Source organism: Corylus avellana, chromosome 2 (assembly GCF_965113065.1).
Source record: "Corylus avellana chromosome 2, dhCorAvel1.hap1.2, whole genome shotgun sequence".
Classification (NCBI taxonomy): Eukaryota; Viridiplantae; Streptophyta; class Magnoliopsida; order Fagales; family Betulaceae; genus Corylus; species Corylus avellana.
In genome coordinates this window covers 43528208-43551944 of record NC_142491.1, presented here as the reverse complement: position 1 = coordinate 43551944, position 23737 = coordinate 43528208, and the positions used below count along the sequence as shown (strand labels likewise).

Here is a 23737-nt window from a genome sequence, read left to right as displayed (position 1 = left end):
GCTGACTATACAAGAACAAGGATGGTTTGCATAATAGTTTACAAGACGCAATCAAATTACACTTAAAATCTGGCGTGGATCCTTGAGAATTAATCACAGAACGAATTGAAGCAGAATAGACAAGACACAAGAAGCTGTTTTTTTTTATCGAGTATAAGAACTGTGAAATCCTCCAAATATCTGATTGGATATGTTCTTTTACAGTGTGATACAGGCACCCTAACAACCAATATTGGCCAGCTAAGGTAAAGTTGGTAAAGTTTCTGAAAATGAACAGATAGATGTGCCTTCTTCATATTTATAGGCCACCAAAATTGTGAAACCATGAGGAAAGTAAATTGCGTAATCTTAAGGTATGTCTTTTCTCATGTACTCTTTTTTCTCAGCCTCGCCCATAATTCAGCAACTCCTGGGTCAAAGCATTGATGAGTGGAAAAGGTTGCAGCAAAGCACCATTAGCTATCTAGGCTAGACTCATAATCGTCCTCTGGATTCTCGGGAGAGACTGCATCTGGAAAGACATCTTCATTGGGATAAATCTTCTGAAATAGCTGCCAAAGTAACAGAACCACCATCGAGTTAAAGTTAGGAACTCAAAATGTGAAAATAGCAAAATTCCTCAATAAATTGGACCTATGGTATGACAACTACGAGGAAGAGAGGGAGCATAAAAAAAACTGTTGAAGAATATACACATGAACTTAGTCCCAGTAAAAGCATGCATAAGGTTGTTCGATCACTTTGTTTCATATTTGCCCCGAACAACCATTGCATGGGAGATATCCCAAAACAGAATAGTTTATGCAATGAGGTAAGTATAATGATACCGAGAAGTAATAACAATTCATAATACAAGGTGAAACAAAACATTGAACTTTATGAAGGTTAAATAAAACATGAAATACCTTCAAAGTCTCATCTAACAGATCATTATAATTAAGATTTCCATCTGGAATGGGAGCGTAGCTGATAGATTCTAATTGATCCTGAAATTAACATAAAAAAGTTTATCAGATACCAACACATGTCAACCATAATGCTGCACATACAGAAATCATATCCACTTGCAGGGTTTCACCAAGAATGTCCACATATATCTCTGAAGAGTACTCAGACCAACAAGGGTTATGCCTTATCCAATAGGCAATAGGATACTCTATCCACTTGATTTCTTTAATTGGTAAGTGACACACGCACCTAATGGATTTTGACCATCCCCTTCTTTTGAGACAAGGAGGTATCATTTGAGCTAGAGCTCATTGGCTATCCACAACCCACATGGCTAGCATCCACCCAAACTGTTTTCAAAAAGAGAGCTTTTTTTTTTTGGGAGGGGGGGTGCTGTAGTTTGGGGAGGAACAACACCAACAACAAAAGAAAAAAGTCTAGAACAGAAAAGTTGTGACGAGAAGCATACCATGGTAAGATCCTGAATATACAAAGCTTTCCAAAGTAAGGTGGGTTTTACTTCTGCTGCAATATCACTTTGAACTGTGGTATTACTTTCGGGATGTCCAGACTCGGGTAGCATGAGAAGAGCATCTATGGCTGCATGTAATAACTCTTTCCCCTTATCGGCATCATGACACAAAGTGGAAAAGTATAATACAAACCTGAACAAGCGAAGGGAATAGTGTGAACTCATGTTTCACAAGTTGTTCTGAAGATGTAAGGGTATTAAATGATTTACTAGGCATTATGAATCCACGTATAAATATAGTACTATTAAATGCCAGATTCACATGACAATGATGATAAAGGAGTCAATAAATCAATCATTAATCCACATAGCACACGTCTCTATACAATTAGCACCAAGTATCCCACAACATCACAAAAACAAAACAAAACAGCCAATTAAGTAAAAATTTGCATTCTTTCTGGCTAAAAATTTGTTACACAACCATTGACATCAGACAAAGAACATGGTTTTCTTTAAATTTTTTCCTTCTTTTTTTTTCTTTTTGGGGAAGGGCCAGCAGGATGTGGGCTGTTTCTATCTGGGCAAGGAGGTGTTGCATTCTAAAAACACCACTGCTTATTTCAAAATGTTTCAAAAGTGGCAACATTATGCCCTTGATTTAGCGACTGAGGACCAAACTAATGTTCATCTTAGGCAAATTATACATGCTTCATAATGCAAAGGCCCAACTAGTTTATTGGGCACAGACATAATGCTTCGTGATTGTGATGCACAATTTTTAGAACTTATATCATACACTCGATGATAAATATCAAAAACAGAAGCGATTAGTATTCATCTGCACAAACCATAAACTTACATGCCCGAAGGACAGACAGCTAAACCGCTTCCTATTTGGAGAGCTCGAATTGATGTAACCTGTTCAGGGTACAAAGCTAGGAGAGGGAAAAAAAAAAATTGTCAGTTTCTCTCCCTCTAATTCTTTTCTTTCTTTCACTCTTTCTTTTTTTTCTTTTTTCTTTTTTTTTCTAATTTTGTTCAAGAAAGTACAGGAATAGCTCTAGAATTAGATCTTACATCTAGGAGGATATACCACCAGGAAATTCGATGAATCTGGCCTCAAGGAGCTCCTTGTAATGCATATTCCCCTTGCCACTTTCCTTTTAACATCTCTCAAACCTAAAACTTGAAGACTTTCTCTCAGAGGATCTCGTGGAGATGAAGCTAATGGCAACTGAACTGTAAAGGATGGATCCAGGACTAGCTGATTGCAGAATAAGTCTTGACCTGAAGATAATCTAACTCCTTTGTAATGCTCAGTACACTGCAAAGTTTTCAACAATTGACAAGAGCTTAATACAGGTAGCCAATATATCATATAAGTATCTATAAAAGAGCATAAAATGAAAAAAGATAGTTATGCACCTTGTCCATAAGCAGGGCAATCACAGGCATTCTCAGAACCTGCATATTAGAGTTTCAGGTGCATATAATCAGACCATGATAAACAGATTTTTTTTTTTTTCCCCTTCTCTATATGTAGGAAAAAAAAAAAAAAAAAAAAAAGAAAGAAAGAAGAAGCAATATAATCAAACTCACCAGACGTTGGAGTTATGTTGAATGTTAACAACAACAAAAAGGTAAGTCCAATAATCCAACAGCCCCAAATGGGTACTATCCTGACCCAGAAATTAACTACCACCATTATCAATATGGTAATCTTATTTGAAGTTGAATAAACCAAGTTTACCTTCTAAATAACCTGGGCTTTCATCCTTCCTATGAATTTCATTTCTATATTTTTCAACTACCGACCTCCTAACTTCAATTCCTATCAATGCAAATGGATGAGAATTCACTCCCAAAGGCATCAAGCAAATAGGTCAATTTTTTTTATTAATAAATGCATAATAAAGAAATTCAACAATAAAACTAAAAAACTAAGAAAGAAAAAAACCGTACATTTCAAACAAGGTTAGACAAACATGAACATGCATGTATCTAATTTAGAAGAAAGTGTTATCATAAACAAAATTCACAAGGCGTTAACAAGTGTTCAGCAGGATGTAGAAAACAGTAAGGAACCAACAAATGATGTTGCTCCAAGAACACTAAGTTGTAAACCCATAAATTGGAACTTACATGAATGCAACCTTTGACAGCAGCCCGACGGGAAAAAGCTTGCGGTAGTTCCCCTTGACCATAAATTGGATAAACCAAAGCCCCAAGTGCATTTGGAAACCTGAGAGCGACAAAAACTGTAAAGCGCATACTTGAGGCAACTTGATTCTCAAAATAAAAACCAATCCCAACATTCTTGAGTCAACAATGCAAGATACGAAACATAATGTTTTCTAGTATTAAATACAAGACCAACAGAACCCAAAACAATCCATTATCCACACAGAGAACACAGTTACTAATTACACCCGTAGATCTTATCAATAGCACCAAGATAAAATCGGTAGCTTAATAACACAACTGTTTTTAAGTGTGAAACACAGAGAGAACAATAACTGACCTGCCAACCGACGAGTTGTAGAGAGCCAAACTATCTACACCATCTTTTGTTGTGAGTACGTCTTCACAAATCTGTGTGTCCTCCTGATCATAATCGGCCATGGCTATAGCATACAGAATAATCCTATAGAGCAAGAAAACAATACAAATTCTCAATAATGAACCAGAACTATATATGAACAAAAAATGGTCAAAGAAAACAACTACAAATGCCACCATCCTATAACAATTCGAGTACAAACACAAACATCCAAACACATGCATAATCCATCATTAAAAGGAAAAAAATAAAATAAAATCATCAAATTTTCAAAAAAATAAAACAATTATGGATATAAAGAAAGCTCACTAGCAGTAGCAGATAGAGAAGAAGAAGAGCAAAATGTGATGCGTTACGATTTAATCTTGGGCGGTAACCGCATTTTCGTCAAGAAGTCCACGAACGGACTCTCCAAATCCTCCTCCGAAATCCTCGAATTCTCCACACCACCATCATCACCAGCCAAGTGCTGCTGAACTAGCTTGAAGAACCTCATCAGCTGGTTCTTCTCCATGAGCCCCAAGCTCTTGTCCTTGAATATCGCCGCGCGAGAGTCCGGCACGCTCACCAATCTCCTACTGCTCTCGTCGTACACGAAGCTCGCCTCGATGCTCTTGAATTCCATGTATTGGTTCGCCCCGGATCGGAGCATGAGATCGATGGACTTATCGGCGCAAAACAAAACCCTAGGTCCGCACACATCGATGTTGAACTTTCTGGAATACTCTTCGGTGAATTCCTCAGGGGCATGATTGGAAATGCCGACGTGGGAGTAGAGGGGCCGTTGGATGAGGGTAACGGGGGTGTGATCGTCGCCATCGGATGCGGCGGACGGCGGAGGTGTAAAATGTGGATTGAGGAAGGCGGAGAGGTCGTGCAGTGGGAGAGAGGCGAAGTGGGACCCATAGAAGGGGTTGGGGTCCAAGTGGAGGACGGTTTTTCCGTTGGCGGAGGCCGCGGCGGCGATCACAGATCCCGGTAGACCCGTGCCGACGACGATCAGGTCGAAGTTGGTCGGCTCGATTGGAGGGTACGAGGATGCGTCTTCGCTCATGGCAGCGCGTGGAGTGAATGTCCCGGTGTTCGATTGGTTCGACTGTGAGTGTCTGTTAACCCAAACATGACCCAAGCTGGCAAAGAAGGTCCAATCAAACTAAAAAGAAAATGTCTGTTACTTTGGGCCCAACCTGTCATGAGCTTTTGCACTTTGCAGTAGATCCATGATTGAAATTAATTAAGCCCAATACCTTTGTTGAAGAAGATCTAATAGTCTTGGGTCATAGATTCACGGCCTTTTTTCTTTTTCTTTTTTCTTTTTTCTTTTTTTAATCTATTAAATTGATATTTATCTTTAAAATAGGTAAATAAAAAATAAACGTAAGAATCACTCACTCTAAAAAAAAAAATTAATTAATTTAATAAACAAGTTCTTCATGTCTGAAGAAAAACTGTCCTTAGCCATCCCATTCCGATTATAACCATTTGTTGCCATCAAACTAATTCATTTATGGTCCACTTTCTTATTTTATTGAGATGCACCCAGAAGATGAATGGAAATCAGCCTACTTCTCCAACTGACATTGATTTGAATGGGACAGAAAGATTAGGGCAAATGAATAGGTTGTTTTCGTTTCCAATTTCAGGGGACAAATTTTCAAGATGCCATCCACCGGATTGTGATGTTTGATCATCTTCCACTTTTATGTTCAACCTTCTCCTGATTGTGTAAGGGAAATTTCAAAGTTAATAAGTGGGTATGGTATGTATGATTCCATATGCTACTAAAAGCAATATAGCACACCATGTGAAAGAGATGTGCAATGTGGCCTAACCTTTCTTCCCAATATAACTTTGAACTTCCAAATTTGAGTCAAGCCCTAAATCTTTAGCTTCTTCTTAATGATTCCTCATTTGGGTGAGGAGAATATCGACCATCTCGTTGTTTGTTGCCCTTTCTCATAAAGTATTTAATATAATATTTGGTATAAATGTAATATTTATTGGGCTTATACAATTTGGAAAGAGTTAATTCGGTGGAAGGCCTCCCACTTTAGAGGCAAATTTTTTATCTCCGTTTGTGATGAGAATTATGATAGTTTTTACAATATATGCTCTTTCGCATGAGAAAAATGGTATGTTTCAAAGGATAAACAAAGATTCCGCATGCATTCTTTCAGAAATTTTGTTTTGGGTTTGATTCAAAGTCAATTATTTTAAGAGTATGTCGATGACTATTCTAGTAATTGCCTTCTAACCAGGTCTTGAAATTGTTTATAATGTAAACTTTGCTTGGTCTTTTGCCTCCTTGTAGACGCTTGTTAGTATTGGCTCCCTATGCCTTTTAGGTCGTCTTTTTTTTTTTTTTAGGGTTGTTTATAGATTTTTTTTATTCTTGCTATATTTTTTTTTTTTAATAAATTGCTAATTGACATGTTAAAAATACATATGATTCTTATATACATTTTTAATCATCACTTGTATTTTAAATACACCTCAATTTAATAATAGACTTAATTTGAAAACAAATTCTCCAATCCAATTTGAAATAAATATTTGCCCTTAAAATTAGTCCACAAAAACATATCAAGGCCATGTCAGTTTTGCCTCATTGAATTCAAATTAGCATTGGTCGAAGAAGACTAGATCAGGATATAGATTTAGATCTAAAGTAACCCGTCAAAAATGAAAACTGGTGAAGCCTACAGAAAATACACCGAGCACTACTACCATGAAATGGGAGGAGGGAAGATCTAAATTTAGAACTTCCCTTTTTTTGAAGTTCCTCTTGGTGTTGTCTATAATAAAATAGAGAAATGAATTATATAGAGAAGGCAGATCCTCTCTCTCTCTCTCTCTCTAAATGATTATTTTTTAATAATTTTAAGGGTCTGCTGCTCAAGTTCTCCTATTTGTGCTTTTTCACTGTTAGATTTTCATTTGACATTTATTTTCTTCGTGTTCGTAACAAAAAAAGTAAAAACAGGTAGAGCGAGGATTGCGGGGGTGCTGGGCTGCTACACCGTACGTAATGTGTTAGTTGACATTTGAAGGCTGAAGCCCATTTCCGTTTCAATGGTTGCCTAATTTTCTTTTTCCTGGGCTAAGTGCCTAATGGGCGCCTAATTTGTTTGAACTTCTGACCCTTCCATCAACCAAGTTTTACAAAACACGTTTCCTTTTTCTTTTCTTTTTTCCCTTTATTTATTTATAGTAATCTACTTTTTATATTTGAAGGGTCCGTTGGGTTTGTAATTTTAAAAAATGTAATTTTTAAAAACGTAATTTAAGTGTTTATTAAAATTGTAGTTCGACCTTTAAAATTACAGTTTGGCCTTTAAAATTATGAATTTTTAAATTACATTTTTTAAAAAATGCAATTCCAAACAATTTAATTTTTACGATTTGGTTTAAAATCGCACTTTTCATCTATAAAATCACAATGTTCAAGTAGTTTTTCATATCAATGACTTAAAAAAAAAAGTAACTTATAATAGGTCAAGTAAGTTATCAATGTATAAAATAAATACAATAAATAAGTATAGAGAGTAACTTTTATTTTCATAAACAGCACAAACTTCTATTTTTCTAACCAACAGGAAGAAAAAGTACAAATTTATTGCAATCAACTGTCCAAATTGAATGGAATTCGAATGAGAAAGACTATCTAACTTGAAGGCAATTTAATAATAGACACGTCATCATTTTGGATCAGAGAAATAGAAAGAAAACAAAACTAGAATATCTCTCCGTCCTTAGAAGGCTAGAAGGGAAAGGAACCAGATAGTCCATTCAAGGACATGGTTAGCACTAGGATTTTATTCAAATTCTATACTATAATATTATTGGGTCCTAAGAAAACCCATTGTTTTGCTTTAAGAATTAGGTTGATGACATAAGAAGGGTTCCACCTGGTCGGTAGTTGAATCGTATGGTTATCAAGTCATATACTAATGAGATTTAAAAAAAAAAAAAAAAGTCATATACTAATGTTATGTTCTTATGGCTTGTTTGGGCGTGCGTTTGAGAGCCTAAAAGTGCATTTAACATTCAAAAAGTCCGTTTAAAATAAAAAATTTGTTTGAACAAAAGCTTTATTTTAAAGCTTTTATCAAAAAACGTTTTTTTTACTTAAAAACCTTATTTTTCAAACATAATCTCAAACATGCTATTAAGGTTAAACTTTTTTGTGTTATGTGCCTTCGAAACTTTGGCCCTATTGGTTATGTATATAATATTAGCATTAGGTTAGCACTTGTAATAGAATGGGCCACCATTATCATCAACACAAAAGCATGTTAAATTATTATGATTATAACGGGGGCCAAATTTGGGGCACGTGCACTGTATTTGGTTGGCTTAGTAGGGTAATATGAAATAAGTTTAAAGCCTTAATTTTACATGTTTCGTCGGTCCATAAGTTTTTAGCGTACTCATTATGTAATTAACTAATTAATTTGTTGAATGACACAAACGTGAAAAGCTAATATATAGTATAGAATTCACAGTATTTCAAATGTTCTGAATCTTCTGATAGTTTCTTGAGGTTTTTTATTTTCATTTTTAGTGGATTAAAGTCAGATTAGCGAGAAAGCATCATTTAATGATTGTGTCATGCTATACTTCACACTAAAATTACATCACAATCATATTATATTGGCTTGACGTAAATTAGTAATCTTTATTTATTTTTTTTAATAAAAGTTTATTCAAAGTTTACTAAATCATGCGAAGTCAATTATGACGTGATTGTGGGGTGGTGTGAATAATAGTATAAACTTATAATTTATTATAAGGATTAAGGTGACTGGCCAAACATCACTAGACCATTATAGCATGTACTAAAATTGGACTTTTCAACCTAACAAAAAATAATAATAAATGGACTTTCTATGGCACATCTGAGTGATTTGGTTGACTCTTAAAAAAAAAAAAAAAAAAAACACTTTCTATGGGTTATGAAGTAAGACAGAGTGACGCAGAGGTAGCTATCGACCTACCCAAAAAAAAAAGAAGGTAATTTGGGTGGTCGAGCAGCTCACTAGGGTCACATTGTGGAGTTAAAGTGACAAACATGACGGCTCCGTTTGATAAACGGTTTTGTCATAATTTTGGCTCTACATTATTTATCTCACTTTTTTATTTTTTTAATATCTTTTTTATTTTTTACATCACATCAATAATTTTTTATTACTATTTAAATAAAAAAATCACTATAAAATAATAATTTTTTTTTCATACCAAATATTTTTATTTTCACTTTTTTTAAAAAAAATTATTACTTTTTTTCGCATCAATCATTTTTTGCTATTGTATCGAATCAAAATCAAAACAAAATCGCTTATCAAACAAACCCGACATGGTCTTGAGTCTTTAATGATCCACGCCAACGTCATGGGTCCATTTGTTTTTTTTTTTTTTTTTAATTAAAAAAAATCATACTAGTTGAATCTATTTATTTATTTTGAGTTAATACTTTTTCCAATTTTTTTTTTTAATATTTCATTTGTTTTCCTTTTTCCCTAGTTTTTTTTGTTTGTATGTTTTTAAAGTTTAAGGGTATTTAAGCAAATATGGTTTTTAAACTTAAGATATTTTCGTCATTTAACGTCCTTCTAACTATTTTGACTAACGGATGGGGTTTTATTTAACGAATTGTAGTTTAAAGTGGTTTAACGTCACATGATAAGTCATTGGAGAAACGTGTCAACTCAACTGTAACTTGAAAAAAACTCTTCATCATAGTCTCGATGTCCTTCAATTCAATCTTCCTTTGAGTTAAGAAAAAACCTTCACTTGCAAGACTACTTTCTCTTCTTTTTAGGAGTCCAATATTTATTTATTTATCTCTGCTTTTAAGTACAACACGCAATGAAAAAACAAAAAAAAACAAAAAACAAAACAAACTACTGAGTACTGACAGTGGGTGGGCACTGGGGAGGGAGGTGGAGTCCAATATTTAAATCCGACGACACTTTGCCCCTCCATTTTAGGGTTAAAGCCTTAAAGGGTTTCTTATTGCGCAAACAAACACAGCCTTGCATATGTTTTTATGAGTAGTAGTAATTTAGTGAATACTAGTGTGTATGAATAGTATAAACCCTGGTGTTATTATATATATATATATATATATATATATATATATATATTTACTATTTTAATTATATTTTATAATATTATAATACTGACATGCACACTATTTATACATGCCGGTATTCACTAAATTACTATTCTTTTATGATTTATCTCAGCCTTCCATAAAAAACTTATGTTTTTATGTGTGTGTTTTTTTTTTTGTTCCTTTTATTTTCTTCTCTCTACCTGCCTTAGAAGTTAGAACCCTTGACCTGGTCCAGGTAACAAATGCCACCGACAAAAGCGGAACAAATGTTACTTTTCATGATCTTGAAACCATAAAAGAAGTTGCCGAGTCTTAGTGTCTCTTTTGCATCATTACGATAATAACGTGGTTTTTAAAATTACTATTAATTTTATAATTAATTATTATTAAATTTTGATCAAATAATAATTTTAAAAATTATTAATTTTATTTTCAAGGAATAGCTCAATCGGCTGTGAACCACACCTCATGAAGCGAAAGTCACTAGTTCGAATCCATTCTCCTACTTCCCTTGTGTAGACATGTAAAAAAAAAAAAGCCACTAATTCTTAGAGTGACACGAGGGACACAAAAGTGACTTTTATAATTACTCAAATAATATCGGGTGGGATATAGGGCCTTTACAATTTGTGACACAGAAAATTAGTCCTAGAATTGCGCATGGGTAACTTATGGATGCTAAATCCTTTTTTTTTTGTTTTTTAACAATCCAACATTTATTTAAATTGATTGTTTATTAGGTAAGACCGAACTTTATAAGCCATTAGCGATTATTGGGAATTGTAATTTGTTAATGCATGTGAGGCTAGCACATAATTTATAATATTTTATGAAGTTTTAATTATAATTTGACTAGTCATTTTATAATGTATTTGATTAACGTTTTTCCTAAAATTATTTATAAAGTATAATCTAAATTAATAAGGGACAAAACCAATAAATTTTTGGCTTTGTTTGTTAATGTATTTTGTGATGTGTTTTTTGTTTTTGGTTTAAAAAAGTGTATTGATATTACATAATGTGAAACATATTTTTGTGTTTTGGTGAGTATATTGCTTGTTTTTAATAAATATTTTGTGTTTTTTAATGTTTATTAATATTTTTTATTTTTCACGGAGTAATTATTATTTTTTTGTATGTTGTTGATCATTTCTTTTCCTTATCTAAAGGTTGCTTTGTAGCTTAGTAATGCGGTGAGCTTCACAAGAGTAATCATACATATCATATTCATATTTCATTATCTCGATGTCTCATTGTTTTTGTTTTTTTTTTGTTTTTTGTTTTTTTTAGGGAAAATTAATATGATTTCATTAATAGTGGTCAAAAGAGCATAAAAGCTTTTATAATCACAGAACATACAGTTCTGCAAGATCATAACCGAAGCTAAAAACATTACACGTAAAAAAATCGAAAAATAACAAATCTTACAATGAAAAATCAATCTATGACGTCAAACATCCGCTATCTTAGCCTGATCTTCTAATTATATAATAAATCTGCTAACGCAGACTCCTTCCGAGAGCATAGGAAGCCATTTTTCAGGTATGAGCAAAAAACTCATACCCAAATCATTCCTCTCTCGACTCGAAAGTCATAAGCATTATTCACGTCCTTGATGTGTCATTGTTAATCTATCTTTAAACCAGTCATTATATATATATATATATATATAGTAAATTAATAATACCACGTTAGAATAGTGGGATATGAATGTAACATATAACATTACTCTAAAATATTTGTGAATTTTTTTTTTTTTTTTAAAAAAAAAAACATATCATACTCATTAATTGATAAAAGTTGCGAGCCTAAAGCTCTTACAAACAGAACAAAAAGTTCTGAAGTAAATCATAGCCGAAGCTAAAGATAAAGTCATCAACAACATACCAAATCAACCAAAACACAGCATCCGCTAATCTATGACTAAAAATCAAGTTGAAAACTCAGATCTGCATCAAACAGACACCATCTAATGCATAGGTAGCACTTATTCCTCGGCCTTGAGAGCAAAACTCCCAAGCCGATACTTATTCCTCGGCCTTGAGAGCAAAACCCCCAAGCCAATACTTATTCCTCAGCCTTGAGAGCAAAACCCATAAGCCGATACTCATCCTCCTCGACTTGAAAGCCAGGATAAATTTCACATCCACAACCTAAAGGTTTGGACCAGTAATATCGAGCAGCAACCGGGCGCAACAAAGCAGGAGGAGAAAGCCTTATTACAAGCATAAATAAAACTATACAGGGAAACAAAGGGAACAATAAAACTAATGCAGGAAAAGAAATTACAGCAAATAAAACCAAATACAGGGGAACTCAAAGAAAATACAAAACAGAAAAATAACAAAACAGGAAAATGAATGCGAAAAACACTCAAAGCGGGTCACGGCAGTCGGAGGAGGCCGATCGCGAGCTGGCCGGAAACCGCCGCGGAAGGTGGCACAAAAAGCTTGGCGCGGGAGGGGCGCGTGAAAAGACCTAACAGCGAGCGGTAAGCAGCGAAGCGAGCGCGGAGGAGATCAGCGGCACACACAAACAAACAGGGAGGGAGAGAGTTTGAGTGAAAACCCCCAAAAGCAGTACCCACCGAGAGAGAACACAAGCACAACAGAACAGAAAACACCAAAGACAAAAACAAACCTAAAACAAAAATCGGAAAGCAAGGAAGGGATCGAGGAGGGATGCAGCCAATGGGCATCCCTCCTCTCCTGAGGCGGCGGCACTCTGGAGGGGGGCTTAGGGTTTCACAAGGCTTAGCACTAATACTCCAATAAAATATATATATATATATATATATATATATATATATATATATATATATATATATTTGTGAATTTGATTCCACCATCTAAACACATATTTTGGTACTATTTCCCGAAAGATAATTAAAAAATTAAATAACAACAACCCTTTGTTCAGGATACGTTTATTAAAACCTTTATTTTATGTTCTCAAAACAAAAATATTAACAAATAATCCAAAACTTAAAACATAATAACACAACAATAATTTTCATATTTATGTAATGTAAAAAAAAACAAAAAAACAAATTTAAAAAAACACATTAACAAACAACAGGTCATGAAGTTATTATTTTGTTGTTTTATTTAATTTGTAAGGATGCACAGGTTGTTTATGTGAGCGTGTATGCAGAAAGTAAGGTGGGTCTGTCTCCCGCAAAAGGATCATTTTGGCATATTATTTTGTGCGTTTAGCCGCCTGTTGTAGATCGGAGATAGATCAGATGGTCCAATCAAGAGAAGACTTATTTGGGTTTTTTTTTTTTGTTTTTTTTTTGGAAAATTTACTTTACCCCTTAAGTTTGAGAGATTTTTTAATTTGAACCTCAATAGTTAAAAATTAGCAATGTATTTCTTAATGTTTCAAAAAATTTTAATTCATACTCTCCGTTACTAATTTCCGTATAATTAGACGGAAATAATTCTACATGCATTTCACATGAAATTTTAATGCCCTGTATTCCAATATTTATAACATTTTGTACTAACATTTGCCTTTTTTTTAAAAAAAAAACGGAAATCTGATTTGATTAAGAACAATATCATAACATTTTGTACTAACATTTGCCAACTGATTTAATGAAACGGAATTAAACAAGGGACTTAAAGTGCGTTTGGGATTACGATTGTGATTTAAAAATAACTTTATCTAAAATAGAACAAAAATTTGTGATTTCTATATGCAGGTTATAATGTGCTTATTTGAAAAAACGCGAATTTAAATCAAAATTACAATTTTGCATAATAAATATTTGATAAAAAAAAATAGAAAAAATACATTTTATTCCCTGAACTATCAATCAATTTGCACTTTGACTTAAATGTTTAAAAAATGACACTTGATTTCCCCAAACTTCCAAATTGTTGCAATTTAACAATTCTGACTTTTGTTCTCAAAATGCCCCCATCCCAAAATTTTTTTTTTAAAAAATTTAAAATTTAAAATTAAGGGATATCCAGTATGGGGTGGAACTGGGGTGGCTGGTCACCCCTTAATTTTGTTTATTTATTTATTTATTTTTTATTTTTTATTTTTACTTTTTAACTTGGGATGGGGGTATTTTGGAAAAAAAAGAAGTCAAAATGATCGAATTGTAACAATTTAGAAGTTTGGGGAGGTCAAGTGTCATTTTTTAAACATTGAAAGTCAAAGTGCAAATGAGTGGATAGTTAAGGGGAGTAAAATATATTTTTCCAAAACAAAAAAAAAAAAAAAAACTTTTTAATATATTTTACCAAACACATTTACAATTTTAAAAAGTATTGATTTCAAAAACGTAATTTTTAAAATCGCACTTATTAATACCACAATCCCAAATGGATTGTGTTTTAATTAGTCATTTGTTAATATATATATATATTAAACAAAAAAAGTGTTGTCAAAAAAAGCTTATCAAAACAGAAGTTGTTAGGGCATTTTACTTAAAAAAGTTAAATCTATTAACATAATGCGTTTTACAATTCTATTTTGTCGTGTGACTTGAATCTAGACCTCATTGCTTAAAGATGCCAAGATGGTACTCTGTCAATTCAGCCACACCCCAAAGACAATTAATTTTTTACTTTTTTAAGGAAAAAATAAATAGTAAACAGAATATTATCTATTGCCATTAAATGGAAATTACTTATTTTAAAATTAAAATTTTATTTTCTTGTATTTATCGGTATTCATAGTATTACATCATTTAAAATGTTAAATGACCTGTCAATATATACTATTAAATCTGTAAAATTTAATCAAATAAATATATCTGCTCAATTTTACTACTGATCAAATTGGAAACAACCCTTAGATTATACACTCCCACATGAAAAATATGCTATCACATTATTTAAAATTATTAAATATAGTGACCTATGTTCATCGTAATAAAACAAAATCTAAAATACAGGTTAAGTAAAAAAGACGTGTTCGGTATAATTCTTTTGCTAAAATGATGTGACTTTTAAATTACCATTGAATTTTGATCAAAAGGTAATTTTAAAAACCAATTCTTTTTTACTCCCGAAACTCACATGTGTGTCTGAGGGACTCAACGCTGGATTTACATTTTTTTTTTGTACCAAAAAAAGAAGTTGTATTTAAAAATTGAAACCAAACATTTTTGTAAGTAAAATGAAGAGCATCCTATTCGATCCCCACATAAAATTCATTCCCCCTAAGATTATGCCGGAATTAATTGTGGTAGATGTGAATTTAATGATGATTATTACCGTTTCGGTTAATGATGACTATTACCGTTTCGGTCATTTCAAATTTTCAATGCACTTTAATTAATCACATCTTAAGGCCCATAAACCTCCACTCTGATGCATGAATAAACCATGACCGCATGATCAGCCATTCAGGATGCGTCTCTCTCTCTCACAGTGATGAGCGAGAGAGAAAAAGTCCAAGTGTCCCACACGCGATTGATCAAGCATTGAATTCCAGTCTCCGAGCCATCAAAAAGGTTGAAAATTCAGGTCAAACCAGACCTTCCTCTTTACGTGTATTCATTGAACGGCTGCGATTTTGTGATCTCCAAACCTTTGACCTCCTCCAATAAGTGGTCCCTACGATCCCCACCCTACAGTGAGAGACATAGAGTGGGTCCGTCTCCTACAAAAAGGAAACATTGGGGGGGCAATAGAGTAATAATTTCCACGGCGTGAAAGACTGGGCGAGCGAGCGAGCGAAAGAGAAAAAAGAGAAAACGTTTAGAATTTTCAGCAAAACAGAGAGAGAAAGAGAGAGAGAGACACAGACATATACAACACATACACAAATCTCACATGGGACAACAAGAGCTACCTTCACCGTTACACCCTCTCTCACATTTTTAGACTTCATAGAGACCCAATTGCCCAATTATCTCTCTCTCTCTGTCTTTCTTTGTCTCTCTCTCTCTCTCTGTGTTTCTGTTTGGCCCAAGCTGTGCTCTGGGGGCTTTGGGCGTTGGGAATTTCTCTGGTGATCTGAGTCTCCGGAGAGAGGGACAGAGTGATGGAGGAGACTAAGTTGTGGAACTGGGGCGTGATTAGATCTCTGCTGGCAATTCTCCAATGGTGGGGTTTCAACGTTACTGTTATCATCATGAACAAATGGATCTTCCAGGTTCCTTCACTTCCCTCAGTTGTGCTCCTTTCCCATTTCTCTCAATTGGGTTTTGCGTGTACATGCTCATGCTGTGAATTCTGTTTTCATATATGGATATTTGGAAATCTTTTGTTCTTTTCATTTTGTTTTTGTTTTTGCTTTGGATGTGTTTGTGTTTTGATTCGAAAACAGTGAAATTGTTGTTTGTTTCGATGGGCAGAACTACTGTGTTTGCTTTCTTAGAATTTTTTATGTGAGCAGTCGCTAAAGATGGTTAAATTATGAAATTATATGAAGGGCATAATACATGTTGTGGGGTTTTCAAAGACAGCCTACCTGCTGATACGCTGTTTCTTAACACGTTAGAATCTCTTAAGGAGGGTGGAAAAGCTGCTTGAATCGGAGGGTTCAGCGGCGCTGGTGATTGTTGTAGTTGTTGTTTTCGTCAATATTTTTATGTTGTTCTTGTTGTTGGCATCTAGCTTCTTTGCACAGAATATTACTTACCTTTTGGTTTGGTGAACAAGACAGCTTATGGCAAGGCTGTCAATTTTGTTTTCGTTTGAGCTTCGCGGCTCTGCGTGTGTGTGTGTGTGAAGTAGGAGAGCAGATCTATGAATTTGAAAAGATATGTGAACAGATCCATGGATATCAAATTATGTATTAAGTGACTATATATAAAGTAATTATGTTCACACAACAGTATGTGATTAGTGGGGGCAAAGTCATGAGGGAAGAAATTAACTAGAGAGATGAGATGACCTGCTTAAGAAATCAGGGTTGCACTTCACATTTTTACTTCATAGTTGAAAGTTCTGAAATTTCTAGCAATTTTCACTACAATTTTAACTTGATTTCCATTGCACATGTCATGCGTAGATGGTTGATGTTATGGGGCCCTCAAAAATTTTGATTACAAAGTTGTAATCTGCCGATATGTCTCTAAATTGTTCCCACTAACAGTCGTATTCAATATTGGTAAAGTTTAGATATTGGAGAGATAAGGCATTGTATATTTAGGAGCAATAGATTATCATTGTATTCTCATATCTGATAACTTGATAGGTTCACCTTGTATGGGTTATAATGACCCAATTTGGGCACAGGAAAATTTGCTGAATGGCAGGCAATGCCTACTTTTCCTTTCTATGTTTGTTAACACTGGTTAAGGTTTTCCTTTTTAAATTAGAAAAATGTTATGTTTCATAAATGTTTGGTGATGAGTTTTTGTTGCTGGGCTTTGTTTATTTATACCTAAATTCTAGTTCGACTCAGGGATGGATTTAGTAATTTTATTTGTTTGGAGAAGTGGAATTCTTATATTCTTTCACATGGAAGAGTTTGACTTTGTATTGGCTATAAAGGTCCAATTCCAATTATCTTTTTAAGTTACAATAGTTGGACAAAGGTTTGCTTTATCCTTGCTATTTTTGTAAGTTTTCTTGGTAACCCCATCGCTGATGTGAATCTGAATTTTTTTCTTACAGAAACTGGATTTTAAGTTTCCTCTATCAGTATCATGTGTTCATTTCATTTGCTCAGCCATTGGAGCATACATTATGATTAAGGTGCTAAAGCTGAAACCACTGATAACGGTTGATCCTGAAGATCGCTGGAGAAGAATATTTCCTATGTCATTTGTGTTCTGTATCAATATTGTGTTGGGAAATGTGAGCTTGCGTTACATCCCAGTTTCGTTTATGCAAACAATAAAGTCATTCACCCCCGCTACTACAGGTCAGGTTTTGGATAAAATAATTCAATATCTCTGTCCTTGCCTTTTAGAATGAATCTTAAATCGTATTATAACCGCATCTGATATAGATGAATTTGTACAGTTGTTTTGCAGTGGCTTGTTTGGAGAAAATACTTTGACTGGCGAATTTGGGCTTCTTTAATACCCATTGTTGGAGGAATCCTTCTCACATCAGTTACAGAGCTTAGTTTTAATATGTTTGGATTCTGTGCTGCCTTATTTGGCTGTCTTGCTACTTCCACAAAAACTATCCTCGCAGAATCTCTGTTGCATGGATACAAGTTTGACAGGTAGTGTCTTTGTACTTGGTGTCTTTTGCTTTTCCTTACTTAATACTTCATCATTTTGTTTCTTTTCTTGCTTTTTTTCTTGATTTTTCTGGACGCATTCTCCTCATCAACTTTTTCCATAAGTTTTTTTCATTGTTTCATTAGTGTTTTTGTTTATTTATTATTTTGAGTACCATCAACTGTAATATGCATGATATCTGATTTGTGTCTCCTCAAGTCGCTGCACTCTGAAGTTCTTTTGAATGATAGCATCAAAGTTGGTGTTTTTGTGTGCATTAAATATACAGCAAAGTATTTGGAGTCTTGTCTGTGTCTGTTCAAATCTAGGTTTGACCTTATGTAGTATACCTCCTATTGCTGGGCTCCTGTTCATGTCAGCCTAAAGTAGTTTCAGGTAAATGTGGAGAAGTTTGGGCAGTACCGGTAATTAATAACTTTGACAATAACCATAGAAAATAATATATAGAGTTTGCTTTGTCGATACCTTCTCAGTATGTGAATGAAAATGTGATATTTGATGGATAAAGTAGTAGTATGATATGTGGTCTAGGCTTTGCCTAAGCCATGCCTTCTGAGTGGTGTCCTAACTGCCTAGCCATTCTCGTTAATACCTTACCTGCACTGATGATGAGGGTGGGTATATATGTGAGAACACCATGCAATGTTGGATTCCCCAATGCATGAATTAGTTCCTCTCTTTCTTGCTGTTTGTGAATTATGATGACATGGCTTTTCTTTCTTTCTTTCTTTCATTTATGGGCATTAGGAAGTTGTCCATCTCATCTTTTACAAGGATTCTTTTTTTTTTTTTTTTTTTTTTTTCAAAGTTCCCTTTTTTTAGGGTACTCTATGGCAGCATTTCTGGAATTTGAGCAGTCATCAGTGATGGCTGGGTTTGTGCATTTAAATGCTGTGGGCACAAAGATAGTTCAATTACCATAGTATGTTGACTCCCATGTTAAGTCAGTATGATACTTTTATACTGACTACTACATGTCCATCATTCATTGTGTTGTTAAAATAAAAAATAAATACAAAAAATTAAAGGGTGATTTCAATGCTTATAACAACTCAGTATGAGTTTATAAAGGATTTAAATGATTCTCTGTATATTTAGATTTCTTTAAATAAAAATGGAATCTTTGGTTTTTCTTTCCCTTTTCTTTTTTTCAATGCTTCGCAATTTAAAATTGTCCTTCAAAAAACTGCTGACTGAAGAATGAGTTCCCTGTAAAACATACTGCATCCTGGCATGCTTAAAGGTATTTGTATAGGGCTAGGGGTTGCTCTCTGTAATCAGTAGTGTTCTCATACCTGGATTGATGCAGCCCTAGGCTAACTTGTTGGTTCGATGCTTAGTGTTCTCATACCTGGATTGATACAGCCCTAGGCTAACTTGTTGATCTACACCAACCTGTGACAACATTTCTAAATTCTATTATCCCTTCCCTATTATTTCTTGCAATTAAGTAGATCATGAAGATCATTATTATTAATTTTATACTCCCGATCTCCAATCTGGCCACTTGGGTGGTAAAATCACTGGTCTTCTTCTCTTGCTTGCTTACTCAAGTTGACGAGCTTTAGTTTAAGCATCGATCTGAGACTGATTTTTGAAGTACTCTGGTGTTTATGTGTGTATGTCTTTGTGCACCTGTGATTTAGTTTCTTACTTGTTTTATAAGTGCATGGTTCATGCTAAGTTATGCAATTACTAATTCCTTTTTTTTTGTTGGACTCTTCAGCATAAACACAGTGTACTACATGGCGCCTTTTGCGACCATGATCTTGGCAGTACCTGCAATGCTACTCGAAGGTAATGGGGTCTTGGAATGGTTTCACACCCACCAGTCTGTTGGTTCGTCCCTCATCATTATCCTCAGCTCTGGGGTGATGGCTTTCTGTCTTAACTTCTCCATCTTTTATGTGATTCATTCCACAACCGCTGTCACATTCAACGTTGCTGGAAACCTTAAGGTGAGATCAATTTAGTGTACTCAGATAATTTGAACTGTCTAATGTACTTCCTCGTAATTATTATGTCAGTGGTTCTTTATTTTTCAGATATAGAAACATAATCTTTGTATTTAATGGACAGATGTTTAGATCCTATTGGATCCCCCCAACAAACCCCCCCCACCCCCCCCCCCCCCCCCCCCCCCCCCCCCCCAACCTCAAGAATGGCCATATCACTTGTATGCAACACATCCCTAATCTATTTGAATCCTTGAATTTTTTTCAAATGGTTCCAAGTAAGAACCTCTTCATATTCTCACCCTAATGTGCTGCGTCTCCATGCATGAATGAATTCTGTTGTATACTTCGTTGTTGCATATACTCTATTCATTGATAGACTGGATTGTTGCTGCCACTGTACATATAATGCAACCTATATTTTTAGTTCATTATTCCTTCTTTAAACTTTCTATTTATGTTGTCATGTTTGTTATGTACAGGTTGCATTTGCTGTCCTTGTTTCGTGGTTGATATTCCAAAACCCAATTTCAGCTCTGAATGCTGTTGGATGTGCTGTGACACTTGTTGGATGTACGTTCTATGGATATGTGAGGCACATACTCTCACAACAGTCGCCACCGCCTGGAACCCCTAGGACACCCCGGACTCCAAGGGCTCGGATGGAGCTGCTTCCACTTGTAAATGATAAATTAGATGATAAAGTCTGACTCGTAGATTAAGTTGAATGTGAGGATCCTGGCAGAGGGTAATAGGAAAAAAAGGGTAAAAAAGAAAAAGAAAAAGAAAAACTCCACTTCTTTGTTGTGTAAACTTGCATTAGTTCACAACAAATTATTATTATTTTTTTTCCCTCTTTCAGAACTAGAAATTCCTTCAGGTTCTTATATATTGTCATAATTTTGGTCTGAATGTGTTGAGATCCATAACTTTCCATTAATTCATATGCTTTTGGCATTTTACATATACTTGCAAATAAGACTATGCTTTTTATCTACCCACCCACCCAATTTATTTTTGTTTTTTTTTGAAAACGACTGCTGTGCTGTCATCCTTCAACAAATACTTGCAGTTGCAGCTATATGACCTTCACCACCCAAGACTGCACAATTACATGTATTTTTGCTCATGGAATGAGCCCAACTCCATTAACAATAATTGAATAGAGAATAAAAAGGAGAAACAGGATTAGAATTTGAAGAATTAGGCATATTGTAAAATTGTTTTGCAATAGCCCCCCAAGGCATACCCACCACCCAGTAGAGTGAGGCGAAAAGAGTGGTCGTCAATGTTGGGAGAGAGATAGGTAGAGCTTTTATTTTCACTTGATTAATACATAGAGAGATCTAGTCAGTACTTGGTAGTTACAGAGAGTAAAGCTAAGAAGCTAATATTAGAAATTATCTTCCCGTATATATTAGTCATAATAGCTAGGAGGAGTCTAGGCCTAAGCCAAGAGCCAGAAATTCTTCTGCCATCTGCTGCTGATTAGGTAGCCACCCATGCCTCTGCTCTGCTTCCTCACTCCAAAAGTCAAGCACTCCGCATTGTTAATGCACTGCTCCACAAACTCCTCTGTGCTGCTGGTCCCGCGTAAGCTGCATAAACCCCCAGCATCATTAAGTTATAGGAAAGTCAAGATCTATATGAAGTTTGGGATCAAAGGATGGGAAGAGAAAGATCAGATGGTTAAGATTGGACCCACCAGCTGAAAATTGGAGATGGCTTCTTCTGTCCCAGCACTAGCACAGTCACTTCCAGCTTTTTCACTTGACTCAACACAGTGGCCAGTTTTGGCCCTTGAATAACCAGTGCTTCTACTTCCACCTGAACATTACCCCATTCAAGCAGATAAACACAACTATAAATGAAAGAGAGAAATTACAGGTTATCTCTCTCTCTAAAATTTTTTTTTTTTAAAAAAAGGAAAGCTAGTAGAAAACGTTCAGAAGCATCTGAAAAATCTGCATCTGAAAAAGAAAAAGATGAAAGGAAAACTGAAGTCGACAAAAGATCATCCACCTTCTCCATCTAAAGAAGAGAAAAGAGGCTTTTAATTATTATTATCATTTTGAGGAGATTGCTAAAAAAAATGGAAATAGAAAAAGAAAAAGGAAGGCCAAGTACGATCTATCAACACAATGGGAATACTAATCACAATAAGGACCTACCAAAATCAGAAAGAAAAGGCACAATGCTGAAGATAATTGAAAACCCATTTAAGCTAGCTCTGTATCTTTAATCTGTCACTCCCAAGACTCAAAAAGAGAAGGAAACATATAATAATCTCGCTTGATTTCTGGAAGCTGGGTTTTTTTTTTTGGTTTTCGTGTGAATCTTAGTTGTATAGATTCTCTGCTGTTTTAGGAGGTCTGAGTTGGTTTCCTCTCTGTTTTGAGATTTTGAGTTTCTTGGTGTAATTGGTGTAAACAAATTTCATTCATCCAATAATAATAATAATAATAATAATCCCACTTGATCTTGACCCTTGAAAGAGAGAAGAAGCACTAACCTCAGGTCTGCAAGCCTTGCAAAGAGACCCAAGAGAGTTGGCAAGGTAAGGAGAACAGGAAGAAGAGGAGTCGGATGCGGTTTCAGAGCCATTACCGGAAGCAGGGATGATGTGAAGGAGAGTGAGGAAATCACTCTTGTTGGCTACATGTGTGAGCGCCCACATCATTGCTTGCTTGGAGTGTGAGGAGTCATCCACCACAACCATCACTCTCTTCCTCATCACCAACCCACCATTCTCACTTCCATACATGTTGAGCCCTTCCATCTGCTTCCAACTTCCCTCACAACAACTCTTACCTCTCCCGCCCCCACTCTGCTTCCTATTCCCTCCCCCTCCCCACCTGTTTGATGTTGATTTCCAAGCCTCCCTCCCACTCAGTTGCCTTAAAAATGAACCTGATCCTGCCATTTTCTCTTACACCTGCTTCCCAACTTGTATCAATAGTATAAGTCTACTAGTACAACTCTAGAGAGAGAGAGAGAGAGAGAGAGAGATGCAATGCAATGGGGGTTTCAGGGTTATGTGGGTGTGATTATTATAATGAGAAATCTGGGATGAGAGGAAGAGAGACAGACAAAAAGAGAAATGGGTGTTGGATTAAAGGAGTTGAGAGTGGGGGAACCGATCATGATGCAAAGCCATGATTTTTTTTCTTTATGCAGGTTAAAGTGTCACGGGAATCCCTGCCCTGTTATGGCTTTACTCTTCATAGATATCAGAAAATAGCAAACAATCACTACGCTCTGTTATGATGATGAAACAGGATTGTTTGTACTACCCTCTTTACATCTCTTTTAGATTCCTTTGCATATTTTTTTAATATTTTCTCATGATCTGTTTTGAATCATGGGTTTTTCCTTTAAAATTAAATTAAATAACAAATCATCCACACCAACTTGTTATTAATTTCATATCACAAGTAAGATAACTAATTTTGTACACAATTCACAAATTCCAAATTAACATTTTTGGGTAAACTTATCCAAATCCTTCACCAAATCG

The 23737-nt window shown here is 34.9% G+C and overlaps 3 protein-coding genes across 3 annotated transcripts; 1 reads left to right on the top strand and 2 right to left on the bottom strand.

The window, feature by feature from the left end:
- Positions 1-121: 121 nt before the first annotated feature.
- On the bottom strand, positions 122-5097 carry REP (Rab escort protein). Its single transcript, XM_059578395.2, has 9 exons — positions 4340-5097; positions 3945-4067; positions 3566-3665; positions 2849-2887; positions 2501-2747; positions 2283-2358; positions 1418-1613; positions 906-986; positions 122-551 (listed from the first exon to the last, which is right to left on the bottom strand). The coding sequence occupies exons 1-9, from the start codon at positions 5035-5037 to the stop codon at positions 456-458; spliced, it is 1656 nt and encodes a 551-aa protein (XP_059434378.1). The 5' UTR covers positions 5038-5097; the 3' UTR covers positions 122-455.
- Positions 5098-15788: 10691 nt separating this feature from the next.
- On the top strand, positions 15789-21184 carry LOC132168065 (EamA-like transporter family protein). The gene is made up of 5 exons (XM_059579133.2): positions 15789-16218; positions 17688-17937; positions 18039-18246; positions 19992-20223; positions 20703-21184. Exons 1-5 carry the CDS (start codon positions 16108-16110, stop codon positions 20928-20930), a joined length of 1029 nt encoding a protein of 342 aa, XP_059435116.2. The 5' UTR covers positions 15789-16107; the 3' UTR covers positions 20931-21184.
- A 327-nt stretch (positions 21185-21511) lies between these two features.
- On the bottom strand, positions 21512-23537 carry LOC132164334 (Adenine nucleotide alpha hydrolases-like superfamily protein). Its single transcript, XM_059574834.2, has 3 exons — positions 22733-23537; positions 21926-22047; positions 21512-21818 (listed from the first exon to the last, which is right to left on the bottom strand). Exons 1-3 carry the CDS (start codon positions 23141-23143, stop codon positions 21668-21670), a joined length of 684 nt encoding a protein of 227 aa, XP_059430817.1. The 5' UTR covers positions 23144-23537; the 3' UTR covers positions 21512-21667.
- Between the last annotated feature and the right edge of the window lie 200 nt (positions 23538-23737).

Coding starts and splice junctions, on each gene's coding strand:
- REP (XM_059578395.2), bottom strand. CDS start 5,037: ATGAGCGAAGACGCATCCTCGTACCCTCCAATCGAGCCGACCAACTTC. Junction 3,666..3,944: donor TACAACTCGTCGGTTGGCAG/GTCAGTTATTGT, acceptor TGTCGCTCTCAG/GTTTCCAAATGCACTTGGGG. Junction 2,888..3,565: donor CTGTCAAAGGTTGCATTCAT/GTAAGTTCCAAT, acceptor TCTAATATGCAG/GTTCTGAGAATGCCTGTGAT.
- LOC132168065 (XM_059579133.2), top strand. CDS start 16,108: ATGGAGGAGACTAAGTTGTGGAACTGGGGCGTGATTAGATCTCTGCTG. Junction 17,938..18,038: donor ATTCACCCCCGCTACTACAG/GTCAGGTTTTGG, acceptor GAATTTGTACAG/TTGTTTTGCAGTGGCTTGTT. Junction 18,247..19,991: donor CATGGATACAAGTTTGACAG/GTAGTGTCTTTG, acceptor TGGACTCTTCAG/CATAAACACAGTGTACTACA.
- LOC132164334 (XM_059574834.2), bottom strand. CDS start 23,143: ATGGCAGGATCAGGTTCATTTTTAAGGCAACTGAGTGGGAGGGAGGCT. Junction 22,048..22,732: donor GCAAGGCTTGCAGACCTGAG/GTTAGTGCTTCT, acceptor GGTAATGTTCAG/GTGGAAGTAGAAGCACTGGT. Junction 21,819..21,925: donor CCATCTCCAATTTTCAGCTG/GTGGGTCCAATC, acceptor GGGTTTATGCAG/CTTACGCGGGACCAGCAGCA.